We start from the raw sequence: 24,981 nt of genomic DNA, 5'->3' as shown, positions 1-24,981 counted from the left end.
TACCCCAAAAGCAAAATTTAGCAAGATTACAAGATTAAGCTCAATGAAACACTCTAAAGGTAACTTTCTTCAATTTTGACCGTACAATATGAATTATCGTCCAATTTGCTAATTGACCAAGGGAACATGTCGTAAATGACCCATGCTGAAAATGAGCTGAGCAGATTAAAAAAAACACACTTTCTACTGCTAATTCACGTGAAAATCATTTCAATTAGTAATACAGTAATAGCTCTAATGAAAATTCCAATACGCTGTAAGCCAGAGTCAGGGGATGGTGGGTAGGAAAAGAAGGGTGATTAAGCTAATTAGAGCAGAAGGCTGCGATTAATGCTGTAATCAGTTCAAGCCTTCCACTGTTACATACTAAAGTACTAGAATATTGCAATGACGGGAAACAAGGTTTTTCCTGTAATTGAGTATTTTTGTAAACTTTTTTGAGTTTTACATATATATACACTTGTATTTCGATCGTGCCTTTCATGGCCATAGGATGACCCAAACATGTTCCAGTCAATGAAATATAGTCACTGTTGCAATGCATGAAACACCAGCAGCCAATTTGCACAGCATCAAAGTCCCACAACCAACAATGTGATAATGTCCAACCCTCTCTCACTATTACACTGGAATCAGCCTTGATTAGTGCTCAGGTTTCTGCAGCGGGACATCTTTTTAAAAAAATTCATTTATAGGATGTGGGCGTCACTGGCTAGGCCAGCATTTATTGCCCCATCCCTAGTTGCCCTTGAGAAGGTGGTGGTGAACTGCCAGTCCCTGAGGTGTAGTTACACTCACGGTGTTGTTAAGGAGGGAGCTAAAGGATTCTGACCCAGCAACAGTGAAGAAAAATAGAAGTTGAATTTTAATAAACACGAGATATAAAACACATCAGGAAGTTACACAAAACCACTCACACGTGACATTTATATGCAGGAACTGAGAAGCTGTTTTGATGCTCAATGTGAATATTCACCAATATGTTAGTTTGAGGATAAGGGGTAAACCTTTTAGAACTGAAGTGAAGAGAAATTTCTTCACCCAGAAGGTGGTAAATGTGCGGAATTCACTACCACAGAATGTAGTTGAGGCCAAAACGTTGTGTTATTTCAAGAAGAAATTAGATATAGCTTTTGGGGCTAAAGGGATCAAGGGATATGGGGAGAAGGGAGGGATCAGGATATTGAATTTGATGATCAGCCATGGTCAAAATGAATGGTGGAGAAGGCTTGAAGGGCCGAATGGCCTACTCCTAGTTTCTATGTACGTTTCTTATTGCAGCAACTTCAGCGATCAGCTGTCTCTTTCCCACAGGCACGAATATTGTTGGATAAACTACTTCTATAATTCATTATAGTCTTATGCTGGTTATTAATGCACAGAGTGGTCACAGAACATTACCAGAGAAGGAGGTGTTGTTAGTTGGCGTCCAATAGTAGTTCATCGTGCGCTAAACACCTCGTGTAAGTTATAGGCAGAAACAATGATCATGTAAGGGTGGACTTTACCTATCCCACCTGTGGCAGGTTTGGTGGTGGGTGTAGAGAATCTGCCGAGTGCCAGATAGCCAGAAACTATACAGCGTACAATTACATTGTAATTCTCCCAAAGGCGGGTTAATGGTGGGTCCGTCATTCCACTGATTTGTGGCACAAACGCTATTTGCATTCATTTGCATCCCACGAACGCTCAGTAAAACATCTGGCCACCAATGTCCTGTCGGGCCTTCCAATTATGTGTTACAAGAGCAGAAAATCATGTTTGTGTAAAACCGACGTGCTAAAGAGTGGTGTGCATAAGACGGCCCTCTGTTAAACTCACCTCTAAGTCTCTTGCCAACTAAGGCTACCCACCATAGGGCCGTGCTGCTCCTGATGCACTGACCACCACTCTGCCAGGGTAGACTGGTTCCTGCCCTCCATCTCCAAGCCAAGTTGGTCCTGATGGACAGCACCTGGACCCAGGAACCCTCCTGTGTCACCATCCTGGATGAGTACAGTGCCTGGGGTTGGGAACAGATGGGTCTCCTTCCCCCTAGTGCCACACATCAGTGTCTATCTGGACAGCACTGTGCTGTGGGAGTCATGCAGCCACTGCAACAAAGGTCTGAAGTTCGATCCCCAGGGTGGAGTGTGAGGAGTCTGATGAAGACAAAGGGGGCAACGTGGAGGGGCGGGGGGGGCGCACGATTACAGGCAGAGGGGCAAGGAGGTAGATGAAGATGAACAGCACAAGGCACAGGGAAGACCGAGGGGAGGGAAGCTGGATCCTGACAAGGCTGCATGAAAAGCTCACAAACAAGGTGGGAGGGATCAAAGGGATACACAGTATCACAGTGATCACAGTATGGTTGAATTTAAAATACAGATGGAGCGTGAGAAGGTAAAATCCAGTACCAGTGCCTTGCGCTTAAACAAAGGAGACTACAAAGGGATGAGGGCAGCGTTGACTAAGGTAAACTGGGAGCAAAAGCTTTACGGTGGGACAATTGAGGAACAGTGGAGGATTTTCAAAGCGATTTTTCACAGTGCTCAGCAAAAAGTATATACCAGTGATAAGGAAGGACTGTAGAAAAAGAGATAATCAGCCATGGATATCTAAAGAAATAAAGGAGGGTATCAAATTGAAAGAAAATGCATACAAAGTGGCAAAGATTAGTGGGAAACTAGAGGATTGGGAAATCTTTAAAGGTCAACAGAGAGCCACAAAAAAAACTATAAAGAAAAAGTAAGATAGATTATGAGAGTAAACTAGCTCAGAATATAAAAACAGATAGCAAAAGTTTCTACAAATATATAAAATGAAAAAGAGTGGCTAAAGTAAACATTGGTCCTTTAGAGGATGAGAAGGGGGTGTAATAACTGGAAATGAGAATGGCTGAGGCATTGAACAGGTATTTTGTGTCGGTCTTCACAGTGGAAGACACAAATAACATGCCAAAAATTGATGACAGGAAGGCTACGGCAGGTGAGGACCTAGAAATTATCGTTATCACAGAAGAGATGGTGTTGGGTAAGTTAATGGCGCTAAAAGTAGACAAGTCTCCTAGTCCTGATGGAATGCATCCCAGGATCTAAAAGAGATGGTGGGAGAAATAGCAAATGCACTCGTGGTAATTTACCAAAATTCGCTGGACCCTGGGGTGGTTCTCACAGATTGGAAAACAGCAAATGTGACGTCACTGTTTAAAAAATGAAGTAGACAAAAGGCGGGTAACTATAGGCCAGTTAGCTTAACCTTTGTAGATGGACCTGGGTGTCCTTGTGCAGGAATCTCAAGGAGTTGGTTTGCAGGTGCAGCAGGTAATTAAGAAGGCAAATGGAACTTTGTCCTTTATTGCTAGAGAGATGGAGTTTAAAAACAGCACGGTTATGTTGCAGCTGTATAAGGTGCTGGTGAGGCCATACCTGGAAAACTGTATACAGTTTTGGTCTCCTTGCTTGAGAAAGGATATACTGGCACTGGAGGGGGTGCAGAGGAGATTCACTAGGTTGATTCCGGAGTTGAGAGGATTGGCTTATGAGGAGGGACTGAGTAGACTGAGGCTATACGCATTGGAATTCAGAAGAATGAGGGGAGATCTTATAGAAATATATAAGATTATGAAGGGAACAGATAAGATAGAAGCAGGGAAGTTGTTTCCACTGGGGGATGAAACTAGAACTAGGGGGCATAGCCTCAAAATAAGGGGAAGCAGATTTAGGACTGAGTTGAGGGAGAATTTCTTCACTCAAAGGGTTGTGAATCTGTGGAAATCCCTGCTAGTGAAGCAGTTGAGGCTACCTCATTGAATGTTTTTAAGGCAAGGATAGATAAATTTTTGAACAGTATAGGAATTAAGGGTTATGGTGAACGGGTGGGTAAGTGGAGCTGAGTCCACGAAAAGGTCAGCCATGATCTTATTGATGGCGGAGCAGGCTCGAGGGGCCAGATGGCCTACTCCTGCTCCTAGTTCTTATGTTCTTCGACCACACTGTTTACTGGAAGGAGATGCATGAAGACTCCAGATGGGGTGTTTACTGGCAGGAGGTACAGAAAGACTCCAGATGTGAGGAATAAAAGAATAACCAGGGTGAGGTTAGGGTCGGTCAAGGACAGTAGTGGGAACTTGTGTATGGAGTCAGTAGAGATAGGCGAGGTGATGAATGAATACTTTTCTTCAGTGTTCACCAAGGAGAGGGGCCATGTTTTTGAGGAAGAGAAGGTGTTACAGGCTAATAGGCTGGAGGAAATAGATGTTCGGAGGGAGGATGTACTGGCAGTTTTGAATAAACTGAAGGTCGATAAGTCCCCTGGGCCTGATGAAATGTATCCTAGGATTCTTTGGGAGGCAAGGGATGAGATTGCAGAGCCTTTGACTTTGATCTTTGGATCCTCACTGTCCACGGGGATGGTGCCAGAGGACTGGAGAGTGGCGAATGTTGTTCCTCTGTTTAAGAAAGGGAATAGAAATGACCCTGGTAATTATAGACCGGTTAGTCTTACTTCGGTGGTTGGTAAATTGATGGAAAAGGTCCTTAGGGATGGGATTTACGACCATTTAGAAAGATGCGGATTAATCCGGGATAGTCAGCACGGATTCGTGAAGGGCAAGTCGTGTCTCACAAATTTGATTGAATTTTTTGAGGAGGTAACTAAGTGTGTTGATGAAGGTAGGGCAGTTGATGTCATATACATGGATTTTAGTAAGGCGTTTGATAAGGTCCCCCATGGTCGGCTTATGATGAAAGTAAGGAGGTGTAGGATAGAGGGAAAGTTGGCTGATTGGATAGGTAACTGGCTATCTGATCGAAGACAGAGGGTGGTGGTGGATGGAAAATTTTCGGACTGGAGGCAGGTTGCTAGCGGAGTGCCACAGGGATCAGTGCTTGGTCTTCTGCTCTTTGTGATTTTTATTAATGACTTAGAGGAGGGGGCTGAAGGGTGGATCAGTAAATTTGCTGATGACACCAAGATTGGTGGAGCAGTGGATGAGGTGGAGGGCTGTTGTAGGCTGCAAAGAGACATAGATAGGATTCAAAGCTGGGCTGAAAAATGGCAAATGGAGTTTAACCCTGATAAATGTGAGGTGATTCATTTTGGTAGGACTAATTTAAATGTGGATTACAGGGTCAAAGGTAGGGTTCTGAAGACTGTGGAGGAACAGAGAGATTTTGGGGTCCATATCCACAGATCTCTAAAGGTTGCCACTCAAGTGGATAGAGCTGTGAAGAAGGCCTATAGTGTGTTAGCTTTTATTAGCAGGGGGTTGGAGTTTAAGAGCCATGGGGTTATGCTGCAACTGTACAGGACCTTGGTGAGACCACATTTGGAATATTGTGTGCAGTTCTGGTCACCTCACTATAAGAAGGATGTGGAAGCACTGGAAAGAGTGCAGAGGAGATTTACCAGGATGCTGCCTGGTTTGGAGGGTAGGTCTTATGAGGAAAGGTTGAGGGAGCTAGGGCTGTTCTCTCTGGAGCGGAGGAGGCTGAGGGGAGACTTAATAGAGGTTTATAAAATGATGAAGGGGATAGATAGAGTGAACGTTCAAAGACTATTTCCTCGGGTGGATGGAGCTATTACAAGGGGGCATAACTATAGGGTTCATGGTGGGAGATATAGGAAGGATATCAGAGGTAGGTTCTTTACGCAGAGAGTGGTTGGGGTGTGGAATGGACTGCCTGCAGTGATAGTGGAGTCAGACACTTCAGGAACAATTAAGCGGTTATTGGATAGGCACATGGAGCACACCAGGATGATAGGGAGTGGGATAGCTTGATCTTGGTTTGAGATAAAGCTCGGCACAACATCGTGGGCCGAAGCGCCTGTTCTGTGCTGTACTGTTCTATGTTCTATGTGGTGGGTAGAGGTCCAAGTGGGGCATGGGTGATGGGCTCAGTGAGAGACTGGTTGAATAAAGGAACAAACTTCTCCTTGAGGCTGCCAGTCTGCGTTGCATAGTCTGGTGAACACAGTAAGAAGTCTGACAACACCAGGTTAAAGTCCAACAGGTTTATTTGGTAGCAAAAGCCACTAGCTTTCGGAGCGCTTGCTGCTCCTTCATCAGGTGAGTGGGAGTTCTATTCACATTTACCCCAGTCCAACGCCGGCATCTCCACATCATGACTACCATAGTCTGGTGAAGGCAGGTGGGCTGGAGAGAGTGATACGAGTGTGCTGGGTTTAAATATGGCGCCGGGGCCTTTGAACTCACCAGCTGACAGCAAGTGGACAAATCAGCTGCCGGCCCACTAGGAGATTTGGAGGGGAACTCACCTGTGCATAATTAATGATGATCCAATTCTCAAAAATGGAGGATTCCACCCTAAGTAACTAATTAAAAAGGTTAAAATCAATGTTAAGTTGATTAACGATATAGACTAATTAATTAATTAGTAATTCAGGGTTATATCAGATTGGCAGAGTGGGTGGTGTGTCACAACTGCAACATGCAGGAATTTGCAGAGAGCACTGCAATCCCATACAACCACATCTGCAGTAAGTGTCTGCATCTGGATGAATTCCAGCTTCCATTAAGAACTAGTACCCTGGTGCTGACCAAAGGTGAGGGATGCTGCTGAACTGGCAGGTGAGGACGCAGATTGCCCATGTGGGGAAGGTGAGAGCAGCCTCTCCAGGCAAGCCAGTACTGAGGAGCCCTCCATGAGTTGATCACATCCTAACATTCTCAGTAACTGACATGCAATATTATATTTGGCCTGCTCGTGAACTAAAATCTATCTTCTCCAACAGGCAGCAGAAGATGCAGACAGACCTGCACAAGCAACACAAGCCCCAGGCCCCAGGAGCAATTGGTGTCCTCGTTGCCAACTCAGAGGAGGAAGCTGAGAATCCAATCGAGGAAGATCCATCACTGCATCCTCCACCAGCTCCGAGACAAACACACGACTGGGTATTAGTTATAGAGTAGGCTCAGGAACACCTCTGGGGAACACCTCATTGACACATCTCCACAGCAGGCGAAAGCAACGACAGTCCAGGTCTCTGGCACTCAGAGGATTGCTGGAGATCAGGCACCCACTCTATCCAAGTCAGATGATGAGCCTCTGGAAAGGACCAAGTGACACATGATGGAGATGCAGCAACAGGCGGTGGAAAATTCGGCAGAGTTGCGAGAGGCAGTCAACAAAATAGAGCAAAGGATGAAGGAGTCCATCTGCATTTTGTCTGGTATCATGGTTCTGGCACGCGAGCACCTCAGGATCTCCATGGGAAAGTGGGTCCAGCAGATCCTGTTGGATCTGTGCACAGATCTGCATTCCATTCTATAGGCATTGGTAGGAATCCATCAGTGGCTAGGCAAGAGGGGAGACAGGGCACCATGACCACCCTCCAGGTGCCCCTTCTCCTCAGGAGTCAGGCAGGGACCCATGGACACCCACAGAGAGGAGGGCCAGCAACTGGAGATCCCGGGGTCATCCACCCAGGTGATTCTGAGAGTGTCCAGCTTTACCCAACTCCCTCCTCCCTGAGCCCCATCTCTCCAGCTGTACAGGCCAATAAGGGTTCACCTGTCTCACAGGAGGACACCCAAAATAGGCCAAGGCTCTTCAGGTCTCAGCCATCTAGAGGATGCCCACCAACGTCATTAAAGACAACAGGGCACTGCAGGCTTCATCCACCTCTGCTGCAGATGTCAGGGGCGCACCTTGACAGAGCAGTAGGGTTAGAAAAGGTAAGAAACTTTGAAAATACTTCTGGGTCACGGGTGTTCGATCAGTGTATATTTTATGCACCTTTGTTAATACATTTGCTGTACATGAGAATGGTATAGTCATTTGAAAGCGCCGTGCATATACACATTTGTGCCCTCTTATATAGTGAGAGTGAGCCATGCGGTCACTCAATGTTCACTTGCCCTGTGAACCTCACATTACCTGATGTGCAGCTGACTCTTGATAGTTACTCCACGCTTGTGTTATGTCAGGGAGATGTGTCAAACTCTTAACTGGAAGTGTCTGCGAGCGTGTTAGCAACCATACTCCTTAAAGATAGCACGGAGATACGGGTGCTCACTAGCCTTGGAGAGGTAGCTGCAGTTGTCTCTCCAAATGAGAAGGCCGTCTTCATTGGTGATGACAAAGCACAAGACCTGCAGTCACGATGGTCTCTCCAACCACGCGCACATTTCAGTGCCTGCGAAAGGTTTCTCATTAAAGGTGGTGATAGGTGCATCTAGTTTTTTGATGCGGCATTTGCGCTGTTGTGCTGACTCTCACTTCCCAGAGCGCATGGATACAGGGTTTGTTGCTGACCTTTCCAAAGATTAGGAGCTGGTGAATGATGAGGGCTGAATGTGCAAGTCCGAATTCTGGGCTTGCTCTCAATATTACGGGTTGTAAAGACCTTTCAGTACACTGACATGGCACTAAGGGACAGAGGAATGTGGCTGTGGCCCATTGCCTGCACCTTAGTTCTAGAATCTTGTGGTTCCCAGTGTGGCATGGACAGGTCTTCCACATTGTCCTTCTTCAATGGTATCGTCATGTGGAAGCTGATCCTTATCTGCCAATTCAGCTTCCTGCCCTTCAATGTCCAAGGAGCCATTGTGAGGGACACAACACACCACAATGGTGTGGGACACCCTCTGTGGAGAGTACTGCAGAGCCCCGCCTGAGTGTCTGAACATCAGAAGTGCATCTTCAGGATTCCAATGGGTTGCTCAATGGTGGATCAAGTTGCCTTATGTACCACATTGTATCTCTCCTCCAAGTGACTGAGAGGACAACAAACGGGTGTCATGAGCCATTATTTAGTGGATATCCCTTATCCCCAAGCAGACAGCCCTGTAATTGCTGAGGCCCTTTGAATAAGTGAGGCACCAGGGAGTGGCTCAAGATGTTTGAGTCCTGTTAACTCCGAGGGTACAAAGATGCATGATGTGCTTCTGATAATCACACACCAGTTGAATGTTCAGGGATTGTAATTCTCTCCTGTTAATAAACATCAGGGGCTGCTGCCTTGGCGCTCTCATTGAATCATTACAGTGCAGGAGGCGGCCATTTGGCCCATCGAGTCTGCACCGACCACAATTCCACCCAGGCCCTATCCCCGCAATCCCATGTATTTACCCTGCTAATCCCTATGACACTAAAGGGCAATTTATCACGGCCTACCAACCTAACCCACACATCTTTGGTCTGTGGGAAGAAACCGGAGCACCTGGAGGAAACCCACGCAGACATGGGGAGAACACGAAAACTCGACACAGACAGTGAGCCTAGGCCGAATTCGAACCAGGGTCCCTGGCGCTGAGGCAGCAGTGCTAACCACTGCCCCACCATGTCTCAAAGCCACATATGTGCAATCAATTGCATCCTGTACTCTATGAAACCTGAGATCAATGCAAACCCCCAAAATCTAGCAGTCTGGCTAGCTTCATCAAGTGTGAAGTTCTCATAATGATGAGTCTTACTACAGAGGGCAGCTGTCACCTCCTTGATGTGCTGAGGACCATGAGATACTGCATGGATCCCCTGTGGATCCCTGGAATGATCCGCAGACAAGAGAAAGTGCAGGGACACTGGCGGGGATGTCCTCCCAGTCCATGGGGGCCTTAAATTCTGCAAAACGTGGCAGGTATGATCCACCACATCTCTTGACAAGCGCAGATGTGCGCAGCATTGTCTGTCACTCATCTCCAAATAGAAAAGTCTTCTTTGATAGACCCTGTTGGATGGGTCTAACCTCCTCATCCTCTGAGTGTTGTTGAGGCTCCCCTGGACCATGGACTACAGGCCAAGCCTCTTCTCGAAGTTGCACTAGGCGATGCCGGGCCCTTCTTCTCCTCCTCATTCAGATCACTGCCATCAAGAATATAGCACTGAGCACAGACACCATTATTCAATCCTCTCTATCCCTGGCAACTATAGATGCATGAGATTAATGAATACTCATCAGATATAGTTAACCGCCCACTTGCAAACAGAAAGCCATTATCATACCCTAGAGCTGTGTCTGCACCATTCACTTTTCACTGATATATCTTAATAGCTGAGGCACAAACTCACAGGTCTAGGTGACCAAGATACCAACCCAGGTACTTGATATCTCAGTCCCTCAGAACTTTGGACACATTCATGAAATGTGCCACCTTACCAAAGAGACTTCTGTAATCTCTGATCAAGTTCAACCTGCACTTTAGCAATGACTGGATGCCCTTTGGCCTGTTATCCATGCCCATTGGAGAAAGCACATTGGAGGCCTTCACTGATGATCTTGCATTTATGCAGTCGCAGTACTTCCTTAACGGTTGCCTGCATTTTTCTTTCTCACATACCTCTCTGTTAAAGCTCAAATGGAGCAACTGTGGATGAATACAAGATATAATTTACATCTGGAAGCATCCAGTTTCAATCCCTGCACATGATGAAGATATTGAGGTTATGAAGAGGATGTGGAAGGAAGGGGACCAGAATGGTAGCTCACCCTGGAGTTAATTGTATAGGCAGTGGGCATTAACTCTCTCTCTTTCTATGTAGCTTTTAGTTCTAATCTTCCTTGCTTAATTATCTGAAGTAGAATAGAGGAGTTCTTACTTATAACTAGAGGACATACATGCAAGACATGTCAGAAAAGTCTTAGGCCAGATGTCAGGAAATAATTACTCCCAGAATGTCACCATCTTGCACAGACTACCTGAAGAAATGAAAGAGATTCATGAATGAAGAAGACATTTCTAGTTATTGAGGGCAAACTCCAAATAGTTATTTAAAGGAACTCCGCTGTCTCAGCATGTTACCTTTGGGAATTGGACAGAAGTTTGAGGGTTTCCTGGATTCAGTTCAGGATTTTTTCATTTTACTTTTTGCTTCTCCAGTAAATGATATGGTTAGAGGATGGGTAAGTGGTGTGTTTTGTCCCACTGTATTAGATGGGGCAGGCTTTATAGGGTTAATGGCCCTGCTTTACCCTGCCATATATTTGCATGTTCCCTCTATAAGGCTTGCGGCTTTGAATCTACCCATGGGGGAAATCGAATGTAGAGTTTAGATGTTTCCGTTAGTAGGAGAGACTGGGATCCGAGGGCACAACCTCAGAGTAAAGGGACAACCCTTTAGAACTGAGATGAGGAGGAATTTCTTCAGTCAGAGGGTGGTGAATCTATGGAATTAATTGCCACAGAATGCGGTGGAAGCCAGGTCATTGAGTGTATTTAAGACAGAAATAGATAGGTTCTTGATTAGTAAAGGGATCAAAGGTTATGGGGGGAAAGCAGGAGAATGGAGTTGAAAAACTTATCTGCCATGGTTGAATGGCAAGGCAGACTCAATGAGCCAAAAGGCCTAATTTTGCTCCTATATCTTATGGTCTTATGATTTTATGGAATAGAAACAGCAGGGAATTGATATGTATTGAGAACTGCCTTCAATTAATGTTACTACTATAGCAAAGATGTTCGACAAAAAAAAAACAGTAAGTCTCACAGAAACAGATTTGTAGTTTACAACTTTCGAGGTAGAATCCTGAAAAATTAATTATGTATAACTATATTGAATCCCACAATCTTAAAAAAAGAAATAAAGGTGTTGCATTGACTGGGGCAGGGGTTGGGGGTGATGGTGGAAAGGAAAGAGGTCTTCCCAGGCTGACCTAATCCTATCCTAACCCATTATCCAGGACCAACTGCATAACAGGCCGGATTTGGATGCGCAACTTTCCCCCTTCCTATCAGTGTTTAGGTCGCATAAAGTAGTTTTCTGAAACTCAGTGAATTGTAGCTGTCTTGTTGGGATTTGACCAGGCCGGTTTTTTTTTGAACTTTGGAATTGTTGTTTTAGTTTCCAGTGAACGTTTGTGAACGTTTCCAGTGAGAAGCGGTTATCACTTTTTGTGCTCAGGTGCTTTTACATAAGCACTTCCATCTCGGTATACACTAAGAGTGGCGACATTTAAGGAAATCTCTCGGAATGTAGCAAATGGATTGATTTTCACAAAAGTGCAGTTAAGAAAAGTACCTTGAGCATTTACAACCAGAAGGAGGGTTGTACTACACTTGTCAGACCCAATATTTATGGTTCACTAATAAACCACTAAAGAGGTGGAGGCAGCTTACCATCCCTAGAGGGTTAGCAGTATATCCAATATCCTCCCAAGACTAATGTTTGATCATTGTTTATGTGACAAAGAACCAAAGCGGTGTCACCTAACATCTGTCACGGGGTGCCGGGGAAATGTTCTCCTCCCCCGCTGAGCCAACAGACCTTCTAATGCACCACCCCAGCACTCACCTTTTCACTGCTTCCGTTGAGCCGGGGATGGGAACCCCTCCTCCTTCCCCACTGTCATACAGAACCCCGCTGATATCTAACAGCACCCCTCTGACTCTGCCTGCAGGCTTACACCATTCGGCCATCGTGGAAATTAGAGCACGCTGCATTTCGGGAGATGCAGTTCTGTTAAATGCTGCTAGTTAGCCAAGTAATGAGGAAGTGGACTACATTTGCCAGTGCCCCGTGCGCTAGAGCGACCTCCCAAAGCCCCGGACAATAATTGGTGCACAACCTTAACTCTGCGAGACGTCCAATCCTTACACGGCTCCGTGCCGCTGGGTTGTGTAATATTAGACAGGAATGTACATCGTGTGCCGAGGGGGATAATATCACAGAAATATCTTCTGCGCGCGATTGCAGAACTTAGTAAGAAATTACACACCATTTTTCATATTCAATTGGGCGTGGAGCACCCAGACTGCTGCTGTATTAACACAGAGCCATTCACACGCTTGTGACAGTGTTAAACGTATCGTTGGTCCCGTTTAAAGGTTACATTGTTGCTACAGGATGCCTTGAGAATGATCAAACATTTTAAGCAAACACTGAATGAAACATAAACATGATATGATTGTAACATTTCAATCAATGAAATGACCATGCAATACACTATTTATTAAATACCTTTGACAAACATACAGAACATAAGTACCTATACCACCCATTCAAGCGACACTGGGCATTTGTATTACAAGGAAATATGTGAATTATATACCATAAGTTATAAAGAAAATAGTAGATTACACAACGGTCTGTCTAGATAGATGGGAACAGACTTTAATTAATGTCCCCCTGAATACGTAATTAATCACCCTTTATGGTAATTACCAAGATAACGCTTCTAACCCATCTATATAGTAACTAACGATTTTTCTCTAGGATCGGCAAATTATTCTGCAGCGATTAAATTGTAGGATATGACCTATTCTCGCTGGACTGTCTCTACACTGCTTTGTATCTTCTCTATTTCCGAACAATTTCTTCCAAAATCTGAATATAATCTCCAACAGTGGTTTGCGTGCTGCTGGTCTGCAATGGTTCTCTCTTCTCGCAAGATAGTATCTGTGCTGTAAAACTCATTAACTAGAATAAGAGATTGAGAAAGTTATTTAAAACAACATTGCTAATAGTGTAATATCTCAGCTGTCGACTTTGATAGTGAACATTGTCTTGGACAGTCTTATCAGCAGAGGACACCCGCTGTGAATATTGATTCCAGCGTGTTTCAAGCCATCAGCTGCCATCAGGACAGGTCAGGTCTGAATCCCACCTGGCGTCAAAGCAATTTAAAGACAGCACTCACATTGAATTCTAATCCTTTGCCCTGGCAGAGCCACTTAAAACTGCCAAAAGGCAGGACATTTCACAACAAGTCTGTGGAAAATAACTTTAAAAATTAACCATTTCAGGACTTTAGTCCATTCCAAAGATGTGCGAGTTCGGTCGATTGGCCATGCTAAATTGCCCCCTTAAGTGTCAGGGGGATTAGCAGAGTAAATACGTGGGGTTATGGGGATAGGGCCTGGGTGGGATTGTTGATGGTGCAGACTCGATGAGCCGAATGGCCTCCTTCTGCACTGTAGGGATTCTATGGTTCTATGATCATTGCAACCCACTAAAAGTAAATTCGTCAATAACAAAAAAAGTCTATGATGTAACGGGATAGTGAAGAAATGATTGTATTAAATGTTTGGTATTACCTCAGTGGCTCTTAGGCGGGGCTCACTAAAATAACATTATCACTTGAGGAAAGCCTACATTCATTTAGTGACTTTTAAGGGGCGTTTTGACAAATACATGAGTCGGATGGGAATAGACGGATATGGTCCCCGGAAGGGTAGGGGGTTTTAGTTCAGTCGGGCATCATGGTCGGTGCAGGCTTGGAGGGCCGAAGGGCCTGTTCCTGTGCTGTAATTTTCTTTGTTCTTTATTCCCCAAGATTACATTGACTTTTAGTTTCTGGTCTTCAGTGAATCCATTCTGCAGAGTTACAATATCCACATGAAAAGCGATTTATCATCAACATACAGAGTAACCTTTTCATGTGACTGCATTTCCGAATGGGATTTGCAATTAAAATTATCAACAAATATCCTCGCGTTACGTACAATGCAGCCGTTTGTTCGTGAGGCGGTATTTCCCTTGTCGGTTTGTCAAGGTGGGCAATGCTTGTTAAAGTTGGATCAGACATGAACATTCAAGGAATGGTGAGTGGAATGGTGCCAATAGAATGGTCGTAAATGTATACACAGCTTCAGAACTCGAAATAAACCGACGAACACTAACCACATGGGGAACACAGTTTCCGATTATGACATATGGTCACATCTGTCCTCCATAATAATGAAATACCTCGACTTTAAGCAGCCATCATTGCACAGGTGGATAAAGGCAAAATACTGCGGATGCTGGAATTTGAAACAAAACCAGAAAATGCTGGTTTGACAGCACCTGTGGAGAGAGAACAGAGCCAACTTTTCAAGTCAGGATGACCCGCCGTCAGAGCACAGGTGGACATCTTAGCACAAAATGTAGAAGGACAGATATAAAGAACAGTAAGAAGTCTCACAACACCAGGTTAAAGTCCAACAGGTTTATTTGGAATCACGAGCTTTCGGAGCGCTGCTCCTTCATCAGGTGGGTGCACCAGATATAAAGGTAGGGAAGTATGTTATTGTTGATGATAGTTCCCAGGTAGGTGGGCAGCAGAAGATCTTAGCAAACTAGTTATAATCAACCTACAGAATGAAACAATCTTGCCCACAGCACCGTTATTGACTTGTAAGTTATTTTTTTGGGATCAATTCATCGTGCAATTTGCCCAACATGACATAACACCTCATTATTGTCTTCGTGTCCTGGATATGTCCTGATGCGCGAGTTTCACTTAGTAAAGTATGTTTCATGAAAAACAGCGCCTGCCTTACAGAGCACCTAGATCTTGGTAAACGGACCAGGCCAAGTCTGAGAACTCTCGAAGTCAAGGCACGCCAGGTGCAAGAACATCCGCAACCCTGATCCCAGTCACATCTCATGAAAAACGTGCTTAAATGTTGCTGCAAGATTATTTTTATGTAAATATCTCGAAAGCAACGTTTGAAAAATGTGGATCTGAACGTTTCCTGGAGGTAATGATGTGAGGCGCCAGGAATATTTACTGATTTGACAGCCCGATATCAGTTATGTGAGAGTTCAGCGTCTGTTCCTCCTAGATTTGATGTGGAGATGCCGGCGATGGACTGGGGTAAGCACAGTAAAAAGTCTCACAACACCAGGTTAAAGTCCAACAGGTTTATTTGGTAGCAAATTTGGTATTTGCTACCAAATAAACCTGTTGGACTTTAACCTGGTGTTGTGAGACTTCCTCCTAGATTTAACAGCGCGGTAACAATGGTCGCTTGATGTACATCCAGCTTATCGCAACATATTAAACAAACCAGTCACAAGCAAACTATTTTAAGGTAAAAGCAAAATACTGCGGGTGCTGGAGTTTGAAACAAAAACAGAAAATGCTGGAAAATCTCAGCAGGTCTGGCAGCATCTGTGGGGAGAGAATAGAGCCGACGTTTCGAGTCCAGATGACCCTTCACTCTCAGCTCCAAGGGTTTTCCAGACTCGAAACGTCAGCTCTATTCTCTCCCCACAGATGCTGCCAGACCTGCTGAGATTTTCCAGCATTTTCTGTTTTTATTTTAAGGTACAGTTTGCATCGCAAGGAGTGTGGAGAAATTAGTGAAAGTGGAGGTGAGGTTTAGTTTGAGCTTGATTTGCATTACCAGCTGGGAGCAGGATGGCTATAACATTGAAATGTGACATATCCTCCAGCTCTCTGCATCCCCACCCGCCTGGGAACGCCTCCAGAGGTATTATCAGATGCAAATACATTGATCTGCATAATGTTTTTTAAAAGATCCATGTAATTAGAGCGGACAATGGGGTGTAATTGCAGTGCCGGATGAACGGGTAAAAGTGCAACATGAATTGTTCCGCTGATTTGCAAGAAGTCCCAGATGGGCTGCATCCAATGGGTTTCAGGACGTGTCGGCTGCACGTTTCAAACGCTATCCACAACAGGTTATTTCAAAGTACATCCACTTCATTTCAATAACAACGAAGAAAAAAAGCGGTCAAACCAGGGGACGCACCATTAAAATAAAACTCTCACTGGGGTTGCTTTGAAAATGTCCTCCAAAGGTGGAGCGAAGGACAGATGCATAGCTTTTAAAATTGTGCCAGTCATGGGTCAAATGTTAACAGCTCAGTGGGCAGGAAAATAGGTATACCTTTCACGGGGAGAGATTATTTCAAATTTTGTTAATCCCGTTACAACTTTAGAGTGTGAAAGTGCTGTGTGGACAATCTGATTTTACCAGAAGCAAAGTCTTTACAGAGTAACCGGAGTCCCTCAGCACCTAAGCACTAACTTTTTTCACAAAAGTATGTTGTTCGATGTCTAAATACGAAGGAAGGGTACGGGATAGAAATGTCCTCACGGTAGATTAGTACACCTCTACAGTATACAGCGCAAGATTAAATGGGTCAGAGATTGAAAAACAATCAACAGCAGTGTAGTAAAATAATTGAATGAGGTTATTTGACATGCATTCTCCAACTCTGATTCAAAATTGAAATTTCAGGTGGAAATAATTAAGCGCCAATCTCATCGGAAGATTGCGCGCGTGTTACTTCAACTTGCACATTCTGTTGGAGATAAAGAGGGAACTTATGAAAGAATGTTGCCTCCTGGATATCCATTCAAACGTGTTGATAGAATTAACATAAAACATTACAGCTGTAAGGAAGCATTTGGTGTTAAATGGTTCTTCATTGCCCGCAACCGTTAACTGAAATTAAGTCTTCAGGGACAAAAGAAACCTTTGTTTTCTGTATATTGTGATGTCAGGAGCGATCCTTTAGATGTTGAGTTAAACTATTGTTGTAATCACACGTGGCGAAGCTGTCCATGCAGATCTGAAAGCCTCTGTAGTGTTAATAGCTGATGTGCTGCTGGGCTCTGTACCACGTGCGCTGTTATTATTAGTCTTTGTCACCATATCCAGACGTCCAACAGACCAGCTTCAAACTAGAAAAGGAGTCCCACATTACAAGCGCCGTGCCAGAGGTTACACCTTCATGTAGAGGCACCCGGCAACTTGTTTTAGAAGCGGCAAAACTGGCGAGCAGAACTGGTATCCATCCATCATCGATTGATGCTTGCAAAACTAGAGCATTAGCTCATCATTTTAGTGGCAGGTGTGAGTCGCGTTCTCTGTTGTAACTCCAAAGTCAATTCTAGTGCATCCCCGCACCGCTTGTGACAGAATCGCTGACTTGTCTGATTTGAGGATCAAAACTCTAGCCGCTGGACAGTGTCTTAAAGGGGAAGAGGGCGATGTTCGAGTGCCCGGACAGTGGGGAAGAGATGCCCCCCACTCACAAGATTTCCTTCTCCATCATAGACATACTCGACCCCCAAAAATTCACAGGCAAGTCCCAGGCGTTTGAGCTGCGGCGCAATGGGCCGAATGAGAGCAGTGATGTACCCCTGCTCAGTAGTGAAGAGCAGAGTTTGAGAGAGACAGGGGAACAGCAACTAAGTGCTGAAAAGAACAGCAACCAAACCGCCACCGATTCTGGTGAGTAGTAACACACGCTCTGATCTTCACTCAGCGTTACGATGTTTCAATAATAACTCATTGCATTAACTGTGTCTACATCACATTGTTCATTCGCTGGGCCTCTTACAGACTTTTATTTCTATAAAGACATTGCTTGTTATTGTCCGTGTCAATTTACTATCTTGACTTTCACATGAGAACTGTGTGAAGTGAATAATTAGACCTTCCATTTTCCAACCTGTGTTTTCAAACCAGTCCGGATGATATGAATTTATGAAATTGACGAGAAGTTGGTTGCAGAAAGAACGTTACAGCTACATGGGGATAGGGGAGAGTTGATTTACGTGTATTCTGGGTACAAGAGAGTGTGTACTAGTATTCTGGGTACAGGAGAGGGTCTACTTGTATTCCGGGTACAGGAGACACTTGATTTACGTGTATTCTGGGTACAAGCGAGTGTCTCCTTGTATTCTGGGTATAGGAGAGCGTTTACTTGTATTCTGGTGCAGGAGGGCTTATTTATTTGTACTCTGGATGCAGGAGAGAGTTAGTTTACTAGTATTCCTGGTACAAAAGAGTGTTTATCTGTATTTTGGATACAGGGGAGGATTTATTTATTTGTATCCTGGGTACAGTAGAGTGTTTACCTGCATACTGGGTAGAGAAGAATGTTTATTAATTTGTATTCTGGGTACAGCAGAGTGTTTATCTGTATTCTGGATATAGGAGAGTGTTTATTTATTGTATTCTGGGTACAGTAGAGTGTTTAGTTGTATTCTGGATATAGGAGAGTGTTTATTTATTGTATTCTGAGTACAGTAGAGTGTTTAGTTGTATTCTGGATATAGGAGTGTTTATTGTATTCTGGGTACAGTATAGTGTTTACCTGTATTCTGGATATAGGAGAGTGTTTATTTGTATCATGGATCCGGGAGAGTGTTTATTTATTTATATATGTAACTCCATGCTTCTTATTTACTTCCCAGGGCTCGATAAAGTGTAGGAACTGAACTGAATTAGTGTACGTGACGGATAAGTAACATTTGGCTCAGTTCGGTTTTCAAATGAAGAGACTTGGGTTAAGACTGTACAAAATGAATCTGCTCCCCGACATATACACAATCACGTCACCCCTGGAAGGGATGTGTTGGAACAACTATTTTGTTTCATTTAAGATAATTTCACCACGATCACTTCCACGACATCCCAAATTTAGTCCATTTTAATTTACTATTCCGCTTCTGTTCTTTATCACGAAATCTACCGAAATCATAAATATAACACACACTCCGTGTTATATCTTGAAAAACAATTACAGTTGTTCAATAACAGCTCTTTGCTAGGTGTGATTGGCACTGGGAGAGAGCCTGGGTAATTGTTTAAATCGTCCCATAGAGGATGCCGCTGCTCAAATGATCGATATCCTATTACTGACTTGTGCATATCTCCTTCCAACAGCTTGCAGGTACAGCAGTGAAAACTCGAGTCTGAAGCAGATCGAAGGTCCAAATATTTTTCGATTAAAACTTACCTTTAATAGATGGCATTATCGATCTGTTAAAATCTGGAACTCTAATTGCACATCGTGGCTGCTGCCGATTTGGACACTTTTTTCGTGTATCCTGTCATAACGCTCCCCCAATCTGCCTTTCAGTCTTTCTTAGCTTCCTCCCAATCAGGATGCGATCAGTGCATTTTTTGACCATCTCTCCCTGACATTCCCCACATCACAACAAAAAGTCATGTAGCCACGATTTGTTGGAAATTACATTAGACCGGATGAAACACCGTGCAGTAACCAAAAGGTTAAAAACGACTAGTGTTGTGCCTTAAGGGAGAGGTTGGGAGCAGGGCAACATACACGCCAAAAACGATGCTCAAGTATTGCTCTGTACTTTAATTCAAGCACTCAGCTTTAGAACACGATTTTTACACTGGTCAAATAACTGGAGCAACACCAGCCACAGAATTTCACCATTTCTGATCCTTGGTCTGTAATGATAGCCCGCTGGGTATCACCCTCACCCAGGACGCCTGCTCAAGGTGGGCAGTTTTTTGGACGAATTCCAACACATTTCACAAATCGAACCACTCGTACCTGACGGACAGCTAATTTACAGTGGGACAGTCCTTATCATTGGCCAATCCTAAACGTTGCCGGAAGAGGGTCCACTACAGCTGACTCTGTAATTTCTAATCGCCACCAAGTTGTTAAAAACAACTTTGAAACATTGTGGAAGAACGTACGGGGGAATGTCATAGAATCGGCACAAGAAATACAGAGCAGCCCATCTATGTTTTCATGCCGTGTTATTGCCATTTTGCAGCATGCTGTTTTCTCTAGGATTTCGTTGTTACAATCCCTAATATATTACACTACAATCAGTGCGAGTGGGTCAGAATTTCCACTGAGCCACGGTGGGCCCGAGGCTACTAGTTTCTAAGATCGAAATGGAGAGGGAAAACATAGTTAAGATGAAGCCACCAATGCCTGAGTGGGTTGATGGTTGGGAGGCGGATGGACCATTAATTTAAAATGGACAGTAATTGGTTTAAAGCAGGGATCTACGCAAACACAGAGTGAAACAGCGAAGGGTAAAATAATGAAAATCAGCGCTAAGAAAATATAGGCAAGGATTTGATTGAATGGGAGAACCAGAAACAATATGGTACTTTTCTGCGACTTCCTATCTAGATCAAATGTGACCAAGATTGATTCTGCATTAGTAAATCCTAAATACACTCGATCCTGTGTATTAAACAAGGACCTTTACAGGAGGGACATTGTGCAGCGAAGAATGAAATTAGAACTCATTTAGTGTCTTGTTAGTTTGGTGATATAAACTGATTATACCTGTCGGGGTTGTGTACAAAGTAGCTAAACTTTATACAAAATGTATTGCTGCAAGAGAGATAATGACGGAATGGAGGCTTCGGTTGGACTGTGTTTGAATTTTCCAGCAGTATTTCAGGTTGGATAATGTATCTATTAGATCACAGTTCTTAGCGTGTTCGTGTAAGTCTTCCTTTTCATAATAATTAACGTGAACCAGCAGAATCATTGGATAACTTTGGCTTTATATGTTCCTGTGTCTCTTACCCGTTTGGCTTTTTTTTTGTGGATTATTTTGAACTCACCTTTTGCCTCCTCCTCTCTGGAGCACACCTGTCCTCTCATTTGCCCCTCCGGTTTCTACAATTGCTTCAACTAATGTTTTGGATCACAACTTTCTCTTTCTTCCTTTTGGGATTCCTGGCTGTGATGTGGTGTGCCCAAACAGAGCTTTATCTGAGAGCATTACAAAGAGGTTGCAAGGTGACCAATGCTTGGGAGCTGAATATTCAGGAGTATTTGTTATTTCAGAAGGATAAGCAGCAAGGAAAAAGAGGCAGGATAACACTGTTAATAAAGGATGAGATCAGTACAGGAGTGAGAAATGATCTTGGCTTAGAAGATCAAGATAAATAATCAGTCTGGTTGGAGATCAGAAACAGCAAAAAAGTAGTTTATAAACCCCCATTTTAGCATTGACTATAAAAATCAATAAATAATAGGGACCTGCAAGAAAGGTACAACAATAATCGTGTGTAATTTTATTCTTCATATGTTGAACAAATCAAATTAGAAATAGTAGCATTGAGGATGAGTTCATAGAGCCATTAATTACAGTTTCTAAGAACAATATACTATGTAACCAACCATGAAAGAGTCTATTTTTATATCTGGTGATGTGTAATGAGATAGAATTAATCTATAATCTCATAGTAAAGGATCCTCTAGAGAAGAGTGATCATAACATGATGAATACTGCATTCAGTTTGGAGACAATAAACTTAGGCTTGAAACTATAGTCTTAAACTTAAATGAAGGCAATTACAAAGGTATGAAGACAGAGTTGGATAAAGTGGACAGGGAACACAAATAGAAAGGTAAGACAGTAGGTAAGCAGTGGCAGACATTAAAGATATATTTCATAACTCTGAACAAAATACTTTTAATTGAGAAACAAATACTCTACAAGAAAGATGAACCATACGTGATTAATGAAGGATAGTAAAATGGCATCAAATTTAAAAAGGCACACAATGTTGCATAACCTAGTGGCAGGTCTGAAGATTGGAAGCATTTTAGAAACCAACAAAGGATGACAAAAAAAAGAAAATATGAAAATAAACTAGCAAGCGATAAAAGAAAGAAACACAGACAAGATGACCATTTACAATTTATATTTTAAAAAAGGAAGTAGCTGGACTGAACATTGGTTCCTTAGAAGATGAGACTATAGAATAAATAATGGGAAACAAGGAAATAACAGAGACTTTGAACAAATATTTAGTATCTGTTTTCACAATAGAAGACATGAACAGCATCCCAATAAAAGACAATTAAGGGGCAAAAAGGAGGGAGGAACTTGAAACAATACCATCACTGGAGAAAAATTAATGCAAAAGCAAAATGCTGCAGATTCTGGAAATCTGAATTAAAAACATAAAATGCTAGAAATTCTCATCAGGTCAGGCAGAATCTGTGAAGAGAAACAAAGTTAATGTTTCAGGTAAATGATCTTTCACACCTGACTCTTCACACTTGATGTCTGACCTGATGAGCATTTTCTGTTTTTATATACTAGAGAAAAAGGACCAGGCAAACTAATGGGACTATAGACTGTCAAGTCCCCTGGACCGGATACATCTTAAAATTACTGGCTGCAGAAATAGTGGATGCATTGATCATAATCTTCCAAAATTCCAGGCCTATACTCACTGGAATTTAGAATTGAATCATAAAAGATTCTGAGGATGTTTTTCAGGGTAATTGCTGAAAAGATGTTTCCCTTCATTGGGGAATCTAGAACTAGCGGGCATAGTTTGGAATAAGGGGCCATCCATTTAAGACTGAGATTAGGAGGGATTGTTTCTCTCAGAGTGTGGTTAGACTTTGGAATTCTCCTCCCCAGCAATGCGCAATAGTGAAGGCTGGATCACTGAACATATTCAAGGTTGAATTAGACTAATTTTTGATTGATGAAGAATTATGGGGAACAGGCAGGAAGGTAGAGTTGAGGTGATGGACAGCTCAGTCATGATCTTATTGAATGACCAAGCAGGCTTGAGGGATCAAAGTGCTCCTATTTATTTTCCTATGTTAAGTTTAAACTTGAGAATAGCAATTACCCCAATTATAATTGGATGCATATTTTTTTTTAAATCAGCAGAGAAAAAGGGGATTAAAGGTTGTAGTGTTATTATGCATTTCATAACTTATCTAGCTGATATAATTTTAAATGCTTGTTTGCAGATGGAAGTGATTGGGAGCAAGACATGGTTTCCAATGCTAATACAACAAAAACGTCTGTAGGACCTCATGGAAACTTTCAACCATTTAAAGAGGATAAAATTCCAGCACAACCTGAATTGGACAAAGACCACACTGCCTGTACTGAATTGGAAGGCAGGTCAGAACACACTGCACCCAGACAAAAACGCCGTCGAGCTGAGCCAGGCTGTGCCAAACCAAGACGAGCTAGAACTGCCTTCACATATGAGCAATTAGTGGCCCTGGAGAATAAATTCCGCTCAACTCGTTACCTGTCGGTTTGTGAGCGTCTCAACTTAGCCCTGGCTCTCAGCCTTACAGAGACACAGGTTAAAATCTGGTTTCAAAACAGACGCACCAAGTGGAAAAAACAGAACCCTGGGGCAGACAGCACAATGCAGCCCGGATCTACGAGCCTGTCTCGGGTCAGTCCAAGTCCTCCTGGACCAAGTGTACTCAACTTCCCAACTTTTCAGACATATGCTGCGGGGAATGTCATTTGCCAGACAGCAACTCCAGTCCCTTTAATATCATCTACAGCAGGGCTGATGTCTCCATTCCTGAGTTCTGCCTACCTGACACCATTTTATGCTCCACATTTGTGAAAACTTGCAAATAACTAACACTGATGTGGGCCATACTGACAACCAACTTTTCCTTGAGCTGCCATTTTTGTACATGTTGTTGTGCTTCTTCTAAATGATTCAGTGGCAATGTAAACGGCAACATCACCACACCTAAGGGAGCAAGGAGCTCCAATGGTCATAGTCTTCAGTTCAGAACCTGTCTTCAACAGGCGATCTAATTCAATGCTTTACATTGACAAGTTCTGAAAGTTTCAGGCAAGGTATTAGACAAATACTGCTGCTCTCCCTCAAAGGCAGAATGAATAAACCTGTCGGGGTCAGATCTACTCAGAAGACACAAAATTCATAGAACAATGTTCTATGATTATGAAACTAGGAGCCCAGTTACACCTTTGTGTTTATAGGTAATAAAAAGGGTAATGATATTCTGTTCCTCAAAGTATTTAAACTCCAACTTTGTAGGCACGTTACTATCATCCATATTAAATTATTTCAACCCCTTGGGACTAATGTTAACAGCAGAAATTATAGGAATCCATGGTGGTCTGTTCTGTTTCTTACGTTGAAGGAAGATGCATGTTGCAAATTACATCAATTAAGTAACAAAGTGGATGGGATGGATAAATTTCACCCCAAGACACATATTGAATGTGCTTTGGAGATAACATTTTACAAATTTAAAGCAGGAAAATAAACCTATCTGGAGTTACCTAAATGTATTCCAGCTCATCTAGACATTGTTAAGGTTATACTATAGTATTTCATGGTGCATAAATGGACTTTACTTCACCAATAAAATAAACTTTGATTAAATTATTCCATAGTCTTGCTTCTTTCAAGAGGTTAACTTTGGTCAATTATTAAAATTCACTAAAGTACCATCAGGTATTCCTTTGTGTTCAAAGGAACCTGGCTTTGATGATCAAAACACTTTCTGTAGCAACAAAGTTAAATGAGTTCTAACACCAAACATAATAATTCTCATTAAATAATTTGACTTTTTCTGTTAGGGCTTTTATCTCAAATTGGTTTCAGTTTGGCCAATAAAGATTAAGAAAATGGGTTACTGCAATATTTAAATGGTTACTACTTGTTGTCCATGGAGAGAAGCAACTCATTTTCACATGTGTTTTTCTCTTGGTAGGTATTATAGTGTAACATATTGTGTTTTCCTGAAGGTTTGC

At 42.9% G+C, this 24,981-nt stretch overlaps 2 protein-coding genes across 2 annotated transcripts in view; one reads left to right on the top strand and one right to left on the bottom strand.

Moving 5' to 3' along the window:
• Window positions 1-12,382, bottom strand: part of lhpp (phospholysine phosphohistidine inorganic pyrophosphate phosphatase) — a 150,324-nt gene extending 137,942 nt beyond the window's left edge. Inside the window, exon 1 of the mRNA XM_078223404.1 lies at window positions 12,234-12,382. Coding sequence (XP_078079530.1) covers window positions 12,234-12,382 — 149 coding nt within the window. The remainder of the gene's footprint in view (window positions 1-12,233) is intronic.
• Window positions 12,383-17,667: 5,285 nt separating this feature from the next.
• nkx1.2la (NK1 transcription factor related 2-like,a) lies at window positions 17,668-23,815 on the top strand. Its single transcript, XM_078222901.1, has 3 exons — window positions 17,668-17,918; window positions 18,149-18,162; window positions 23,367-23,815. Exons 1-3 carry the CDS (start codon window positions 17,668-17,670, stop codon window positions 23,813-23,815), a joined length of 714 nt encoding a protein of 237 aa, XP_078079027.1.
• Window positions 23,816-24,981: the final 1,166 nt, after the last annotated feature.

The sequence above is a fragment of the Mustelus asterias genome, chromosome 11 (genome assembly GCF_964213995.1).
Source record: "Mustelus asterias chromosome 11, sMusAst1.hap1.1, whole genome shotgun sequence".
In the NCBI taxonomy this organism is placed as follows: domain Eukaryota; kingdom Metazoa; phylum Chordata; class Chondrichthyes; order Carcharhiniformes; family Triakidae; genus Mustelus; species Mustelus asterias.
This window is presented reverse-complemented; position numbering and strand designations above follow the sequence as displayed.